The 16,799-nt window shown below is 39.8% G+C and overlaps 1 protein-coding gene and 1 long non-coding RNA gene across 2 annotated transcripts; both read right to left on the bottom strand.

Moving 5' to 3' along the window:
• Positions 1–174: 174 nt before the first annotated feature.
• LOC128619012 (uncharacterized) lies at positions 175–2,025 on the bottom strand. Its single transcript, XR_008387859.1, has 2 exons — positions 501–2,025; positions 175–425 (listed from the first exon to the last, which is right to left on the bottom strand). It is a non-coding gene; the product is annotated as an uncharacterized LOC128619012 (long non-coding RNA).
• A 6,918-nt stretch (positions 2,026–8,943) lies between these two features.
• On the bottom strand, positions 8,944–10,769 carry LOC128619433 (dentin sialophosphoprotein-like). The gene has a single exon (XM_053643611.1). It carries the CDS (start codon positions 10,327–10,329, stop codon positions 8,944–8,946), a length of 1,386 nt encoding a protein of 461 aa, XP_053499586.1. The 5' UTR covers positions 10,330–10,769.
• Between the last annotated feature and the right edge of the window lie 6,030 nt (positions 10,770–16,799).

Below are 16,799 nucleotides of genomic sequence, written 5' to 3'. Positions count from 1 at the left end.
ACGGATAGGGTTATATTAACGCGCTCGTTCTAATACGTAAGGTTTTCTATAGTAACGGCTCGTTCACTGGGACGTGTACAGCGCACGCTCCACGTAAACAGATTAAAAAACGTGTAATCGTTGCTATGGTGAAGTTTTCTGTAAGGAGATCGGTGACGGGTTGAGAAAACAGCATCAGAGTGTTTATACATTTATTTACACATGTGATACAGAACATGTCAAGATACAGCTACAGTTTCAATTACACTGGAGAAAATAAAACGAGGTGATTATAAACATACAGCAAAGTAAACAGCGTCGCCTTTATACGTGTGACTGGGCGGGGCTCTGTCGCTCAGCTCCCATCTCACAGGTAACATTCAGGTGTGTTACATCAGGACTGTTACATCAGCTGTGTTACTTCACGTGTTAGATGATTAGATGATCTGTAGAGAGAAAGATTATAAACAGAGTAAGAAATACACAAAAGCAAAAACACACACACACAATTTCAAGCTCACCTATTTAGAGTTCTCCTCCGTCTTCTTCTCCTCCATTACCTTCCTCTTCATCTCCATCACTGAGTCCTTCACCTCCCTCTTCATCACCTTCAATCTTATTCATGTCTTTTCCTCCTCCGTCCTCGTCCTCAGCGCTGTCTCCCTCTTCACTTCCCTCCTCATTACTTTGATCTCTCTTTCTGCGCTCTGTCTCTCTTTCACGCCTCTCTCCTTCACCTTCTCCACCATCCTCTTCTCCTCCTTCTGCTACTCCTTCATTATTTTCTCTGTTTCCTGCTTCTCCTTCACCTCCTTCTTCTTCTTCTCCTCCACCCTGCGCTCCCTCTTCCTTGTTTCCTCCCTCTCCTGCTTCTGCTTCTCCTCCTTCTTCTTCTCCTTCTTCTCCTTCTTGTCCTTCTCCTTCTTCTTCTTCCTCTTCTTCTCCTCCATTTCCTCTGTCCCTCTCTCTTCCTTCATTGCTGCCATCTTCAGAATCACCCTGAAAAAGATGCCAGGTCTCAGTGGGCTAGTGGCTGGACTAGTGACTTGTATATACTGTGTATGTGTGTGTGTGTGTGTACCCCATCATCCTCTGAGCTCTCTGAACGCGTCACTCGGTGTTTGTGCAGCTGAGTAAACACATCAGATCAGAGAGAAGACAGGAGTGAAGTGATTCAGTCAGAGCACAGTGTTAATGTTTAATGTACTTGACCTCGGTGAGGAACTCTTACCGGCGCGGCCAAACCCAGAGCCAACAGACAGACGAGCAGCAGTGTGACCCGCATTTTCACTCCTGTTAAACAAAACCGGCCTCAATAACTCATCTCACTTGTTTTACAGAAAAAACTGAGCTGCTGTATGGCACATATTTATTGTTTACTGTTTTATTCAACATTCCTAACTAAACATTGAACTTTAGATTTTAAGTGCACAGAAATGTAAAGAATGAAACACTCAGGCTGTGCTGTTACAGAAAAATAATATGTGGCATCGCTCACCACCCTGAATGTTATTATTTCCTATAACAGCATGTGTTTTATTCCTCTTACACCACATCATTTCACCAGTAATTACAATTATTTTACTTTTTAAAGAACAACATATTTTTTTTATCTGTTTATAGTTGCATTTAATGTCTGTGAAGCAAGTTTATTCCTGTTCTCGCTTACGTCATAGCAGCTATTGAACCGAAAATACTTGGCAAGGCCAATTCATTCGTTTTTGCTGTAGACTGAAGACATGTGGGTTTGAGATCAAAAGAGGAAAATGAGGAGAGATTACAATGTCCGCTTTTATTTGCTGGTATTTATATGTAGATGTGTTAAACGACATAAAATAAATAAAATATTGCTGCATTTGATGGACGGGTGTTTCTGTTAGATTATATGTTTAAACAATAAATAGTTCTGAACAGCTACTCTTGGGTTTAGCTATCATTTGCATTTGTTGTTAAAAAGGATAAACTAACATGAAGATCAGATAAATGTCTGTGGGAGAAAAGCGTCACCATTTTGAAGCTGAGAAAAGAGAGAAAATCTATGAGATCCATTGCACAAACATTGGACATAGCCAATACAACAATCTGGAATGTCCTGAAAAAGAAAGAAACTGCTGGTGTACTGAGGAACAGACACTGAACGGGTCGGTCAAGGAAAACAACAACAGCCGATGACAGAAACTTTGTGAGAGCTGTGAAGAAAAACCCAAAAACAACAGTCAGTGACATCACCAACAACCTCCACAGGGCAGGGGTGAAGGTAGCACACTCCACCATATGGAGAAGACTTCGAGAGCAGAAATATAGTGGCTGTACCACAAGATATAAACCGCTAATCAGCAGTAAGAATCAGAAAGCCAGATAATACAGAGATGATCCACAAAAGTTCTGGAACCAAGATGAACCTCTACCAATGTGATGGAAAGGCCAAAGTGTGGAGAAAGAAAGGATCTGCTCATGATCCAGAACATACAAGCTGATCTGTGAAACATGGTGGAGGTAGTGTCATGGCTTGGGCTTGCATGGCTGCTCCTGGAACATTCTCACTGATCTTTATTGATGATGAGCTCATGATGGTAGCAGCAGAATGAATTCAGAAGTTTACAGGAACATTCTGTCTGTAGATTCACAGAGAAATGCATCCAAATGAATCAGGAGGAACTTCATCATGCAGCAAGACAACGATCCAAAACACACTTCCACCTCAACACAGGACTTCATCAGGGGGAAAAGTGGAAGGTTTTAGACTGGACAAGACAATCACCAGACCTTAACCCAACTGATCAGCATTTCACCTCCTGAAGAGGAGACTGAAGGGAGAAACCCCTCGAAACAAACAACTACTGAAAGAAGCTGCAGTAAAAACCTGGAGAAGCTTCACAGGAGAAGTAACCAGCAGTTTGGTGTCAGTGAGTCGCTGGATTGATGCAGTTACAGCGAGTAAAAGGGAAACACAACCAAATATTAGCTGTTATTCACTTTCATTTACTTCAGGACTGACCTGTTCCTATACTTTTGATCAGCTAGAAATTGTGTTGTGATACAGAAAGTTGTGTGTTTTATGATGTTTAACATGTCTAGACGTAAATATCAGGAAATAAAAACTGAAATCCTCCCGTCTCATCTCCATCTTTTCATCTCAAACCCAGATGTTTGGTGTAGAGCACATACATGAACCGGTCTTGTGTTCCAATAGTTTTGGAGGGGACTGTGTGTAAAATAATTAAGGTTAAAGTGAACAGGTTTTACTATAACATGCAGTAAATCTATCACAATGTATTACAGCTACAAATCTTTTTTTTTTTGTAATTAACACTTTTATTGATTCACAAGTTAACACAAATAGACAAACAACATATATAATGAATCAAACTATTTTAACATAAATCCTCACTATAACCCCTCCCCCTATCAACCTCCCACCCCACCCTGGTCCCCTCACGAACACCCCTGTGGTCAACAGAATATAAACTCACATATCCAAAAAAAAAAAAAAATCAATAAAAATACACACAATTAATTAATTAATTAATTAATTAAATACAATAATCAAGTATAATCATAGACTAAACCCTAAATTATACTCTCCACTGCCCCTCCTCGAGAGTCCCCCAAAAACGCCAAATAACTGCTCCATTTCTTCCTGAAGGAATTCCCAACTCCAATCCTTCTGAATAAAATAATCAGCTGATTAATAATATACGGCTCGGATCTACTCTCCGTTAGAGTTACACACATTTCCTAGATATATTTTTTAGAAACCTCTCTAGAACTCTAGAAATTCTACATGTTTCTGGAAACACAAACTCAGTCTTACCTTTAATCTTTAATCTCAGGTGTCGCACAGCTGGATGTTCAGGATCTGTGGATTTTGCGTGAACTTTAGATTCAGAGTTCTGTTTCAGTGAATTTAAAGCCATGTGTGGCATGTGTTCAGCCAATCAGAACGCAGGAGAGGGTGTGTGAGTGTGTGTGTGTGTGTGGGCGAAACGGCGAGACGTGTTTTTAATAAAGCTCTATAAACCTCTATTTCTGTTTGTATGACACAATAGTTTAGTTTAACACTGCTCTCTAGTCTCTGTGACACACACAGGTCAAAGAACTCAAACCATGTGACCAATAATAATAATAATAATTAATAATAATAATAATTTTATTTCACATTGTGCCTTTCTGCATCTCGTCTTTATTAATTCGCAAAAGAAAAAATCATTGTGGAAAAGTAATCAGAGCTGAAGGTGTTTATAATGTGAGTTTTTATAGGAGTGTGTGTCTCCTCCACCCTGCAGCTGACTCACACTCATATATATATATATATATATATATATATATATATATATATATATATATATATATATATATATTATACACACACACAGTATCTCACAAAGGTGAGTACACCCCTCACATTTTTGTAAATATTTGATTATACCTTCATTATATTATATTTTCATGTGACAACACTGAAGAAATGACACTTTGCTACAATGTAAAGTAGTGAGTGTACAGCTTGTGTAACAGTGTAAATTTACTGTCCCCTCAAAATAACTCAACACACAGCCATTAATGGCTAAACCGCTGGCGGTTATTAAGAAGGCTCAAACGCGGCTACACTTCCTGAGGGTTCTCAGGAAGTACAATCTGGACCCCAATCTGCTGCTGATCTACCGCTCGTCCGTCGAGAGCCTGCTGACATACCGTATCACGGTGTGGTACGGTAGCTGCACCGCGGCAGACAGGGAGAGGCTTCAGAGAGTAATAAGAGCAGCACAGAAGATCATTGGCTGCCCTCTCCCCTCCCTGATGGATATTTACACCTCCCGTTGCCTCAGCAGAGGAAAAACCATCATTAAGGACAGCTCTCACCCTGGCTCTGATCTGTTCAATCTGTTGCCCTCAGGGAGACGTTACAGCTGCATCAAAACAAGGACTAATAGATTTAAGAATAGTTTTTTCCCAAAAGCTTTTACCATTCTAAACACATACATGTACTGATTTCACAGTATATGTATATAGTGTCTCAAAACTGTGCATTTCATAGTACCCTCCCCCCCCCGCCCCAATATCTTGTTTATTTATCTTGTTTATTTATCTTGTTTATCTTGTTTATTCTTCTTGTTTATTTTATGTACATGTTGGCACGGAACAAAAAGGAGTGGCTCTTAATTTCATTGTACATGTGTATAGTGACAATAAAAGGCATTCATTCATTCATTCATCATTCAACAAAAGTGAGTACACCCCTAAGTGAAAATGTCCAAATTGGGCCCAATTAGCCATTTTCCCTCCCTGTTGTCATGTGACTGTTTAGTGTTACAAGGTCTCAGGTGTGAATGGGGAGCAGGGTGTGTTAAATTTGGTGTCATCGCTCTCACACTCCCTCATACTGGTCACTGGAAGTTCAACATGGCACCTCATGGCAAAGAACTCTCTGAGGATCTGAAAAAAAGAATTGTTGCTCTACATAAAGATGACCTAGGCTGTAAGAAGATTGCCAAGACCCTGACACTGAGCTGCAGCACAGTGGCCAAGACCATACAGCGGTTTAACAGGACAGGTTCCACTCAGAACAGGCCTCACCATGGTCGACCAAAGAAGTTGAGTGTACGTGCTCAGCATCATATCCAGAGGTTGTCTTTGGGGAAATAGATGTATGAGTGCTGCCAGCATTGCTGCAGAGTTTGAAGGGGTGGGGGTCAGCCTGTCAGTGCTCAGACCATACTCTGCATACTGCATCAAACTGGTCTGCATGGCTGTCGTCCCAGAAGGAAGCCTCTTCTAAAGATGATGCACAAGGAAGCCCACAAACAGTTTGCTGAAGACAAGCAGACTAAGGACATGGATTACTGGAACCATGTCCTGTGGTCTGATGAGACCAAGATAAACTTTGGTTCAGATGGTGTCAAGCGTGTGTGGTGGCAACCAGGTGAGGAGTACAAAGACAAGTGTGTCTTGCCTACAGTCAAGCATGGTGGTGGGAATGTCATAGTCTGGGGCTGCATGAGTGCTGCCGGCACTGGGGAGCTACAGTTCATTGAGGGAACCATGAATGCCAACATGTACTGTGACATACTGAAGCAGAGCATGATCAGTATGCAGTATTCCAGCATGATAACGACCCAAACACACCTCCAAGACGACCACTGCCTTGCTAAAGAAGCTGAGGGTGAAGGTGATGGACTGGCCAAGCATGTCTCCAGACCTAAACCCTATTGAGCATCTGTTGGGCATCCTCAAACGGAAGGTGGAGGAGCACAAGGTCTCTAACATCCACCAGCTCCGTGATGTCGTCATGGAGGAGTGGAAGAGGACTCCAGTGGCAACCTGTGAAGCTCTGGTGAACTCCATGCCCAAGAGGGTTAAGGCAGTGCTGGAAAATAATGGTGGCCACACAAAATATTGACACTTTGGGCCCAATTTGGACATTTTCACTTAGGGGTGTACTCACTTTTGTTGCCAGCGGTTTAGCCATTAATGGCTGTGTGTTGAGTTATTTTGAGGGGACAGTAAATTTACACTGTTACACAAGCTGTACACTCACTACTTTACATTGTAGCAAAGTGTCATTTCTTCAGTGTTGTCACATGAAAAGATATAATCAAATATTTACAAAAATGTGAGGGGTGTACTCACTTTTGTGAGATACTGTGTATAAATATATATATATATATATACTGTATACTGTATACACTGTATATAGAACATTTTATACTTTACTGAAGTCTTCATGTAGAACAACAGACAGTTTTAAAAAGAATGAATGACTTCAGACTAGTATACCGAATTAAAATCTCTGTTTAATGTTGATCTGAATCTCTGAAGACTGTAAATATTTCTGTCCCTGTTACATTTCTGCTGATTCTCTACTGTTCGATTCAAAACTACCAAGTCTGTCGAGTCACTTGACTTACTGGAATGTTTTCACTGATTTGCAGGAGTCCCTGTGAGCTCTAGAGTCACTAAAAGAGTTGTTTGATTTGTTGGAGTCATTTGAATGAATAGAATCAATTAAATGCTTGAATCAGTACTCTGAGTTACTTGTTTTTTGAATTATTAGTGTCACTAAATCTTGAAATCAATAAAACAAGAAACTTGAACTTCCTGAATGAAACAAATCACTTAACAAACAGTTTGAATCATTAGAGTTTGGGTCATTTGAGATGCATAAAATATTCAGTTGAATTACTGGAATTGCTTAAATCATGCGAATCTCCTAAATCTGCAGAAATACTTCACTTCCTAGAGTGAACTGGAACACACACACACATTTCTTGAACGATAAGTCACTTGGATCATGTAAAGTGTTTGAATCGTTAGAGTTACTTGATCACTTGATTCCCTTTAATCAGGAGTCATTTGAATATTTAATTGATTCAGTTAAATCACTTGAGTCACCTGAATGTGTTTGCAGTGTGCATTTATATTACAGTTTATGATTACTGCTGTGTGTGTGTGTGTGTGTGTGTGTGTGTGTGTGTGTGTGTACTGTATAGTTTAAACTTTACTGAGGGGCAATTAAAAATATAAAAATATAACTGTTGTAAAATTATTTAATGTAATGGTTGTTGTTTAAAACTCGGACTGTATTTATGAGCTCTAATGAAAGATGATGTCACCGTACTGTACTTGACTTTATTGTGTTGTGTTTGATGTGGATGAAACTCCACCACAGGTCACTTTAGTCTGAAATACACAAGAACATTAAAGAGCTCAGACTATAAAGTACAGAACGGTGACCCCATCATTTACCCAGTTTGAGTTTATATCTATATTAAATGTCATTTCGATGAAATGAGATCTCAGCGGTGGTGTATTTTAATATTAAATTTAATGGCGTACTCTTATATACCGCTTTCTGTTTGAAATTGGTCTTAAACCCAAGGACTGTCTTTTTAAAATAAAAGTAATATCCAGTATGCAGGATCAGAGTGAGTTTGATGCTGAATTAACACAGCTCATGATGGGTTAAAGGAACATCAGCCAGTGTTTTTCTACCTCGTTTTATCTGTAATGAACACTTTTAATTAGTAAGATGTCTAAGAGTTAATCAATAAAACCACTAATTACAGAGAATGTTAAAACTTCCTTAAAAATATTAATGCGGAAAGTACAGAAGATTTAACAGAATGAGGCTCTACTGCCCACGAAGGGGAAAGCCTAGATTACAGTTATAGTTTAGCAGAGCGTTTTCTGAATGTTATGGTTACAGACTTCTATAATTTGCATTTAGTAAAAACAAACGTTATCATAATGTTAGCTTCTGTAATTACATTACTGAGTGGAAACTACATTAAAATGAATAATTAAAAAAACACTATGTTACTCAGGTCCTGTACTGGTATTATACTGGTATTTGTGTGTGTGTGTGTGTGTGTGTGTGTGTGTGTTGTGGTTCAGGTCAGAGGTGTGTGTGGTGTCTGTGAAAGATGTGGAGCATGACCCAGACTGTGGTCATATTTTTACACACCACAACACACCCAGCATCTGAACCTCATTAACACTGTAATGCAATCTGAAGCTAAACAAGTGGATTGTTCTGACTGTCTGACACACACACACACACACACACATACATACACACACACACATCTGATACATCACTTAGTGATGATGTGTCCCCTTGTCCCAGCGATCTTTTTTCATATTAACATAACTGAGGCCTAAAATACCTCAGAACTCTCATTTATTCTTCACACAGTCTCACAGTCACTGCTTTTCTGTGTTTCTTTGGATGCATGTAATGATTTTATTCAGATTCCAAAGAATCATGGAGTCTGTATTATTTATAACAATATTTATTTGAATAGAGTACACAAAAAGAAAAATAATTTGGATGAAAAAAAATAGATTAGATAAACTAAATAGGTGTATGATCTGTTAGCTACCGCTATCATGTAATATCATAGAAACTGAGAGGAAATGATTCTGATTCTGATTCAGTAAAACTGATTCGGTTGCCTTTCTGATTCATTCACTGGAGTTGGATGAACTGTGATGAACTACAGGTGTCTCCTTTGATTCACTCGAGCTGCTTGAGCTGCTTGAATCACTGGAGTCACTTGAATTGCAAGAGTCACTTGAGTCACTTGAATCACTTGAGCTGCTGGACTTGCTCGAATCACAAGATTTACTTGAATCACTTGAGTCACTTGAATCACTGGAGTCACTTGAATTGCAAGAGTCACTTGAGTCACTTGAATCACTTGAGCTGCTGGACTTGCTCGAATCACAAGACTTACTTGAATCACTTGAGTCACTTGAATCACTGGAGTCACTTGAATTGCAAGAGTCACTTGAGTCACTTGAGTCACTTGAGCTGCTGGACTTGCTTGAATCACAAGACTTACTTGAATCACTTGAGTCACTTGAATCACTGGAGTCACTTGAATTGCAAGAGTCACTTGAGTCACTTGAGTCACTTGAGCTGCTGGACTTGCTTGAATCACAAGACTTACTTGAATCACTTGAATCACTTGAATCACTGGAGTCGCTTGAATTGCAAGAGTCACTTGAGTCACTTGAGCTGCTGGACTTGCTTGAATCACAAGATTTACTTGAGTCACTTGACTCACTGGAGCTACTAGAGTCTTTTGATTCACTTGATGAACTTGAGCTTGAACTGGAGCTTGAGCTTGAGTCACCGGGGCTGTTTGGTCCTTGTGTTGTTTGGGCGTTTCCAGGGTCATCACCTAGCCATCCAAAACCATCAAACTCAAAGCTAAAATCTGCACTTTGGACCTTCTCTGTTTTTGCATTCTGTCCATTTCCTGTTTCTTTCTTTCCTCTGTTCAATGCTTCTTTTGTTCCTTTGGTTCCTCCCTTTGCTGTATTTTTCTTCTCTTTACCAGAGGTGGCAGTGTTGCGCTTATTCTCTCCATCATTCTTTGTGTTCTCTGCATCCTCATTGATCTCTGCGTCCTCAGCGCTCCGAGGCCTGATGCGAGCATGCTTCGATTCCTTTCCCTTAAAACTTTCCCTTAAAACTTTCCCGTTCCCATCATGGCTGATGTTTACAGTACTGTAGTTCAGTTCACTGGCTTGAGCAGTCACAGTCGAGGGTAGTGGGGTTCCGGTGTGATTCGGCTCCGTGGACTCTGTAACACTTGGACCAGCAGGAACCTCAGTAGGGCGAGTCAGAGCACCTCTCAGGGGTTTGGCTCCCATTTTAGGCACAGTGGGGTTCAGGGTCATGACTTCCAGATGCTGCTCAGATACAGGAATGAAGTTCTCCTCAGGAGTCACAAGCTGAGTGTGGGTTCTCCCGGGAGAACGCCAGAACTTCTGAGGGAGAGGGAGCAGAGTGCTGCTTGGTGAGGAACTCATCTGAAATACACAACAGACAGATGACATCATCAAAAAGTGCCACACACACCATCAGTGAGAGACCAGCAGGCACAGTCACTAAGACAATGATTCCAAACACACTCTCTGTGTGCCACATAGCATGCTAATCCCTAGTCCCTAAAATAACTGTAGACTCCTAGGTGATAAGATTTGTGCACTGCAGAGTGTGGTGGAGCTCAGGAGGGCACGAGATATTCTACACTGTGCTTTCTAACATGACTGTGGTATAAAATGGCCATAAAAAACTCCCTAAATAGTGCACTGTGTACTTTACATGCTGTGGTTTTGGACATACATCCTGTTTCCAGCCTGAGGGAGCTCTCTCTCTCTCTCTCTCTCTCTCTCTCTCTCTCTTTCTTTCTCTCTCTCTCTCTTATAAAATATCACACTCCTTTCACAGTGAAACACAACATACCACTGAGACTGAATCAGCTGCACTGGTGACTTTAAAATCCTCACTTCCCTGGGAGAGAGAGAGAGAGAGAGAGAGAGAGAGAGAGAGACCAACACACAGAGAAATTAATAAAAAATTAGTATTATACGTAGTATGAGTATGAGTAGTGTGAGTATGAGTAGTGTGAGTAGTATGAGTGAGTAGTATGAGTAGTGTGAGTAGTATGAGTGAGTAGTATGAGTAGTATGAGTGAGCAGTATGAGTAGTATGAGTAGCATGAGTATGACTAGTATTAGTAGTATGAGTGAGTAGTATGAGTAGTGCGTGAGTAGTATGAGTATTAGTATGAGTAGTGTGAGTAGTATGAGTATGAGTCGTATGAGTAATATGAGTGAGTAGTATGAGTATGAGTAGTATGACTAGCATGAGTATGACTAGTATTAGTAGTATGAGTGAGTAGTATGAGTAGTGAGTGCGTAGTATGAGTGAGTAGTATGAGTATGAGTAGTATGGGTATGAGTAGTATGAGTAGTGTGAGTAGTATGAGTAGTGGGTGTGTAGTATGACTAGTATGAGTATGAGTAGTATGAGTATGAGTAGTGTGAGTAGTATGAGTAGTATGAGTATGAGTAGTATGAGTAGTATGAGTATGAGTAGTGTGAGTAGTGTGAGTAGTATGAGTGTGAGTAGTATGAGTAGTGAGTGAGTAGTATGACTAGTATGAGTATGAGTAGTATGAGTAGTATGAGTATGAGTAGTATGAGTATGAGTAGTGTGAGTAGTGTGAGTAGTATGAGTGTGAGTAGTATGAGTAGTGAGTGAGTAGTATGAGTGTGTAGTGTGAGTAGTATGAGTATGAGTAGTATGGGTAGTATGAGTATGAGTAGTGTGAGTAGTATGAGTAGTGTGAGTAGTATGAGTAGTATGAGTGAGTAGTATGAGTAGTATGAGTATGAGTAGTGTGAGTAGTGTGAGTAGTGTGAGTAGTATGAGTGTGAGTAGTATGAGTAGTGAGTGAGTAGTATGAGTGTGTAGTGTGAGTAGTATGAGTATGAGTAGTATGGGTAGTATGAGTATGAGTAGTGTGAGTAGTATGAGTAGTGTGAGTAGTATGAGTAGTATGAGTGAGTAGTATGAGTAGTTTGAGTATGAGTAGTATGAGTAGTGTGAGTAGTATGAGTATGTGTAGTATGGGTATGAGTACAAGACTTTGCTTGTATCTTTCTCATTTGTAAGTCGCTTTGGATAAAAGCGTCTGCTAAGTGAATAAATGTAATGAAATGTAATGAGTAGTATGAGTATGAGTAGTGTGAGTAGTGTGAGTAGTATGAGTAGTATGAGTATGAGTAGTGTGAGTAGTGTGATTAGTATGAGTAGTATGAGTGAGTAGTATGAGTAGTTTGAGTATAAGTAGTATGAGTAGTATGAGTAGTGTGAGTAGTATGAGTGAGTAGTATGCATAGTATGAGTATGAGTAGTGTGAGTAGTATGAGCAGTTTGAGGGAGTAGTATGAGTGAGTAGTATGAGTAGTGTGAGTGGTATGAGTAGTATGAGTATGAGTAGTATGAGTAGTATGAGTATGAGTAGTATTAGTATGAGTAGTATGAGTAGTGTGAGTAGTATGAGTATGAGTAGTATGAGTAGTAATAGTATGAGTAATGTGAGGAGTATTAGTATGAGTAGTATGAGTAGTAATAGTATGAGTATGAATAGTATCAGTATGAGTAGTATGAGTATGAGTATGAGTATGTGGATCTTACAGACTGCATCTCCTCCACCTGGGAAACCTAAGAAACACGAAAGAACAACAATGAGAGAGAAAAAAACAGGTTTTACACATTAGGACACTTTTTTACCCAACCCCAAATACTCTGCCCCCTCACTGTCTAAACTGTTCACTGCTTTGGGTCTGATCTGGTCTGTGAGACTGGATTCTGTGTCTCTTGTTGAATTGAACAAAGCTCTCAGTAACACACAGTAATGCAGTGTAACGTACAGGAAGAGCAGTGAGGGAGCCAAAGAGGCACAACAGCACGACCTGCATCATGGTGATAGATCTGTAAAATAAAAAAAACATGAGAAATGATTACATTAAAAACATTACTATTAATTATCACACAGGAAACAAAGTAAACACCCATGATGAATAATTAACTACACACGCACACACTAACAAAACATCCAACTTTAATATTTTATTTGTGTTATATGAATTTTTTCTTTCATTTGTTTGTTTACATAAAATAATAAACATAACTCAGATAAATGAGGAAATTTGTTTTCCACAAATCCAGAAGAAGGAAGGCAAACATTATCAAATCTTTAAAAACAACAACAAAAAACAGACTTATAGGAGCCTCACATGTTTATCAGTCCTTTAAAATGTAACACATTTCCCAAAATACACAATTATTTTAACTGCTCGAATGACTTAAATTGACTGAATGATTAGAGTTATATGAATCGACTGATTCACTAATTCTGATTCACTAACTCAGTGGATTTCTGGAGTCGAATCACTTAAATCTCTTAAATTGTTTGTATTGTTTGAGACATTTAACTCACTTAACTGATTAGAATCACTTTATCTGATTCACATTATCAGTCCAACATGAGACATTTTTTATAAGATCAATTTATTGTTTATTATTTTTAAACATGTGAGTTAGGAATATGCTAATGAGAAGAGTCCTGATTGGTCGATTGTATATAATGGTTAAATGGGCGGCTGTGGCTCAGGTGGTAGAGCGGGTTGTCCACTAATCGTAGGGTTGGCGGTTCAATTCCCGGCCCACGTGACTCCACATGCCGAAGTGTCCTTGGGCAAGACACTGAACCCCAAGTTGCTCCTGATGGCAAGTTGGCGCCTTGCATGGCAGCTCTGCTACCATTGGTGTGTGAGTGTGTGTGTGAATGGGTGAATGAGACACAGTGTATAGTGCCTTGGATAAAAGCGCTATATAAGTGTGCCATTTACCATTTACCAAATGATGTGCAGTGTATTTGTGCAGTGCATGCTGGGAATTATACTGACAGGGTACTGATGGGTGAAAACTGCATATCTCTATATTCGAGTGTGCATCACTGAAGCCACCTTTCCAGTGATACATACTGCCTGAAAGTAAGTGCCCCCCACTCACATTAATTTACATAGATGGATCTCCATAATACACGGCATGAAGTTTTGGTTGTTGTTTTTTTTACACACTTGTGAATTTTCTTTACTACACTGATTTTTTCAGATAAAAACCACCAAACTCACTTAACTGAACTTCATCCAGTAAACTGCTGATCTAGCAGGATAATGTCTGCACTGAACATTTTATTAGCTAGCTTATCTACTGATGCGTCAGTTAAAGTTAAACAGCACATGCACAACGTAACGATAGTGACTCTCATAACTTCTGAAGCAATTCAATAATCTCCCTTAAACTTAAACTGAGAGCGGATGCAGGAAAAGACTTTAGCATTTGAGATTTGTGTAAGAAATAAATACATTTATTTAAGTGAGGAGCTTTACCTGTCCTCTCGCTCTCCCTTGCTCTGTCTATCTCTCTGTCTCTCAGTGTCTCTCGTTCCTCAGACAGCACAAATGATGGAGGTTTACCTGCGCACCTGTAAAACCCTGCAGTGCTTTATATAAACACAGCCAGGTAAAACACACACAAACACACATACACACACACGGCTATACTTAGGCTAAAGTGCACCCACACACTGCTAATCACTAGGGTTCAGTGTATCAATAACAGGCGTTAGTGTGTAAAGTGATACCTCCATCTGTCCTGCTCTACAATTACACACACTTTATTTTCACACACACACACACACACACACACACACACACACACACAGAATGTGTACCTAACCTAACAACTCACCAACATGTTTATTTAAAAAATCTTTACACCACGCTGCTGCTGAGTTCTGGATTGTGATTGGGTCAGAAGGTGTTGATTAGTTTTCTATAACAGCAGCTCTGACAGTAGTGCAGGTTTATATTAATATTAATGCTCTTGCTCTATTACGTTATGATTTCTGTAGTAACGGCTCGTTCACAGGGGCATGCACAGCGGACGCTCCATTGATAATAAACGTTTTTTAAAATTTTAAGTTTTCTGATATGGGAAACAGTTGGGGAGGTGATGTTACAGGAACATAATCAACTTCATGGTGTTAACATTAACTCCACTTCATCACACCACTCACTCTCTCTCTCTCACTCTCTTCCCCTCTCTCTCCCTCTCTCTCTCTCCCTCTCTCTCATTTTATTTTACTCACTGATTTCAGTCTGCAAAACTGTGATTCAACAGAAAGGTGTGTGTGTGTGAGAGAGAGAGAGAGAGAGAGAGGTGTTGTGGTGTAATAATATCCACAGAGCAGCATAAATACGGTGTTTGAATGAAAATGCAGATCACTTTGAAATAGTGGGTGTGGTTTTGGAACATGTTTATGTGTGTGTGTGTGTGAGAGAGAGAGAGAGAGAGAGAGAGTTCTAAAGTAATAACCTTTAAACTAATCCATTATGAACACACAGTGAATAAACACACAGGAAACTGTTACAGCTGCATGAACCATTGCATTATGAGATTTATTTATTTTATTTATTGATCATTTGAAATAGAAATCATGCTTTTGGAGTACAAGATCAGTCTGGAAATAAAAAAAACTTTTCCCAGGTCATTATATTCATAAACTTGCAATACAGAATTTTTATTAAGCTATCAGTATCATTACATCTCGTTTTATTCGAGGTAAAAGATGTTTGTGTTTAAATCTGGATCACATTTACATTCCAGAAATACAGCAATTCATTCCTGAGAGGAGAAAACAGACCTACATCAACCACGTGTGGAATTAAAACTAAACAAAACAAAAAACATTAAAGCTCCAATCAGGAAACTTGTTTAAACAGTGTCATGGCTGCTCCAGAGATCTATGCTAGAAGAGAATCATTTGCTAACTGTGTGCATGTTTGTTAAAGGATAACATGGTCACTAACACAGAATATGATTGCGAATAGTGTGTATGAATGCTAACATGCTAACCTAATAAACTGCTTATGTTGCAGGACCAAGCCCCAACCTTCCATTAGCAATTCCTGACTTGGTCTTTAATTGTGAAAAACGTGTTAAGTTTACGCATATTTAATTTTATTTTATTTACTTTCCTCACTGCTGTCAGATTTTTGTCTCCTGTTGCTACGCTGATGATAACGTCTGGTACTTTGTGGCCTTCGGACATTTTTCTGGACTGATTTTCCGCTTCGATTAGGAATGGGAACATTCAGGGCTTGGAGGAAAGACGTCCAGAGATTAGCGGCTATTACTTTAGCGGGTGTCTCTACAGGAAATTGACTGATTATCCCCTGGTTGGACTTCCTGTCTCGTGTGTTTTCCTCATCGCTGCTGTTTTCATTGTTCTGCCAGTGGCTTGGTTGGCTAGCAATAGAGAACACTGTGGATGTGGTAATGATCTGAGATTCCTGGGACTCCACGCTGTCATTAGCAGTGTTAGCATTAGCATTAGCTTCAGCACTATCAGCTAATCCTCCACTGCTCTGAGTTGCAATGTGCGGGCTAGCGCTCAGATTTGGCGTGGTGTTCTCACTGGAGGCGTCTTCATTGCTAACAAGTGAATTGCTTGTTGGGACTGATTCAGAATTGAGTATTGGGCTCTCTGTGGTGAGGTCCACTGATTCACGAATCACTTCTGAACTGATTCCTGGGCTACCGGTTGCAGATTCATTTGAAAATGATTCTTCATTTTGGTTGTTTTCAGAGATGGTGTTGTCTGAGGGGGTAGAGTCAGGGTTCGTCCCAACAACAGTACCTTCTTCATTGGATCCACCATTGAATGCAAGAGCCACGATGCTCTCGATTGTGTTGACCAATGGATCATCTTCTTCTGAACTAAATGTGGGTATGAGATCTGCATTTGACTGACTCTGAGGTTCTTCTTCGTTGTTCACCTCCTGGATGACCTGAAGCAGAGACATGTGGGAAGATGGATCAGGAGTTCCCTGGTTTCCTGGCTGGTCCATTGTATTCTGGCTCTCTTGTTCAGAGTCTGTGGTCTCAACGC

The sequence above is a fragment of the Ictalurus furcatus genome, chromosome 15 (assembly GCF_023375685.1).
Source record: "Ictalurus furcatus strain D&B chromosome 15, Billie_1.0, whole genome shotgun sequence".
NCBI lineage: Eukaryota > Metazoa > Chordata > Actinopteri > Siluriformes > Ictaluridae > Ictalurus > Ictalurus furcatus.
This window is presented reverse-complemented; position numbering and strand designations above follow the sequence as displayed.

What these genes read in the sequence shown, in the direction of transcription:
- LOC128619433 (XM_053643611.1), bottom strand. Translation starts at nt 10,329, where the DNA reads ATGATGTCATCTGTCTGTTGTGTATTTCAGATGAGTTCCTCACCAAGC.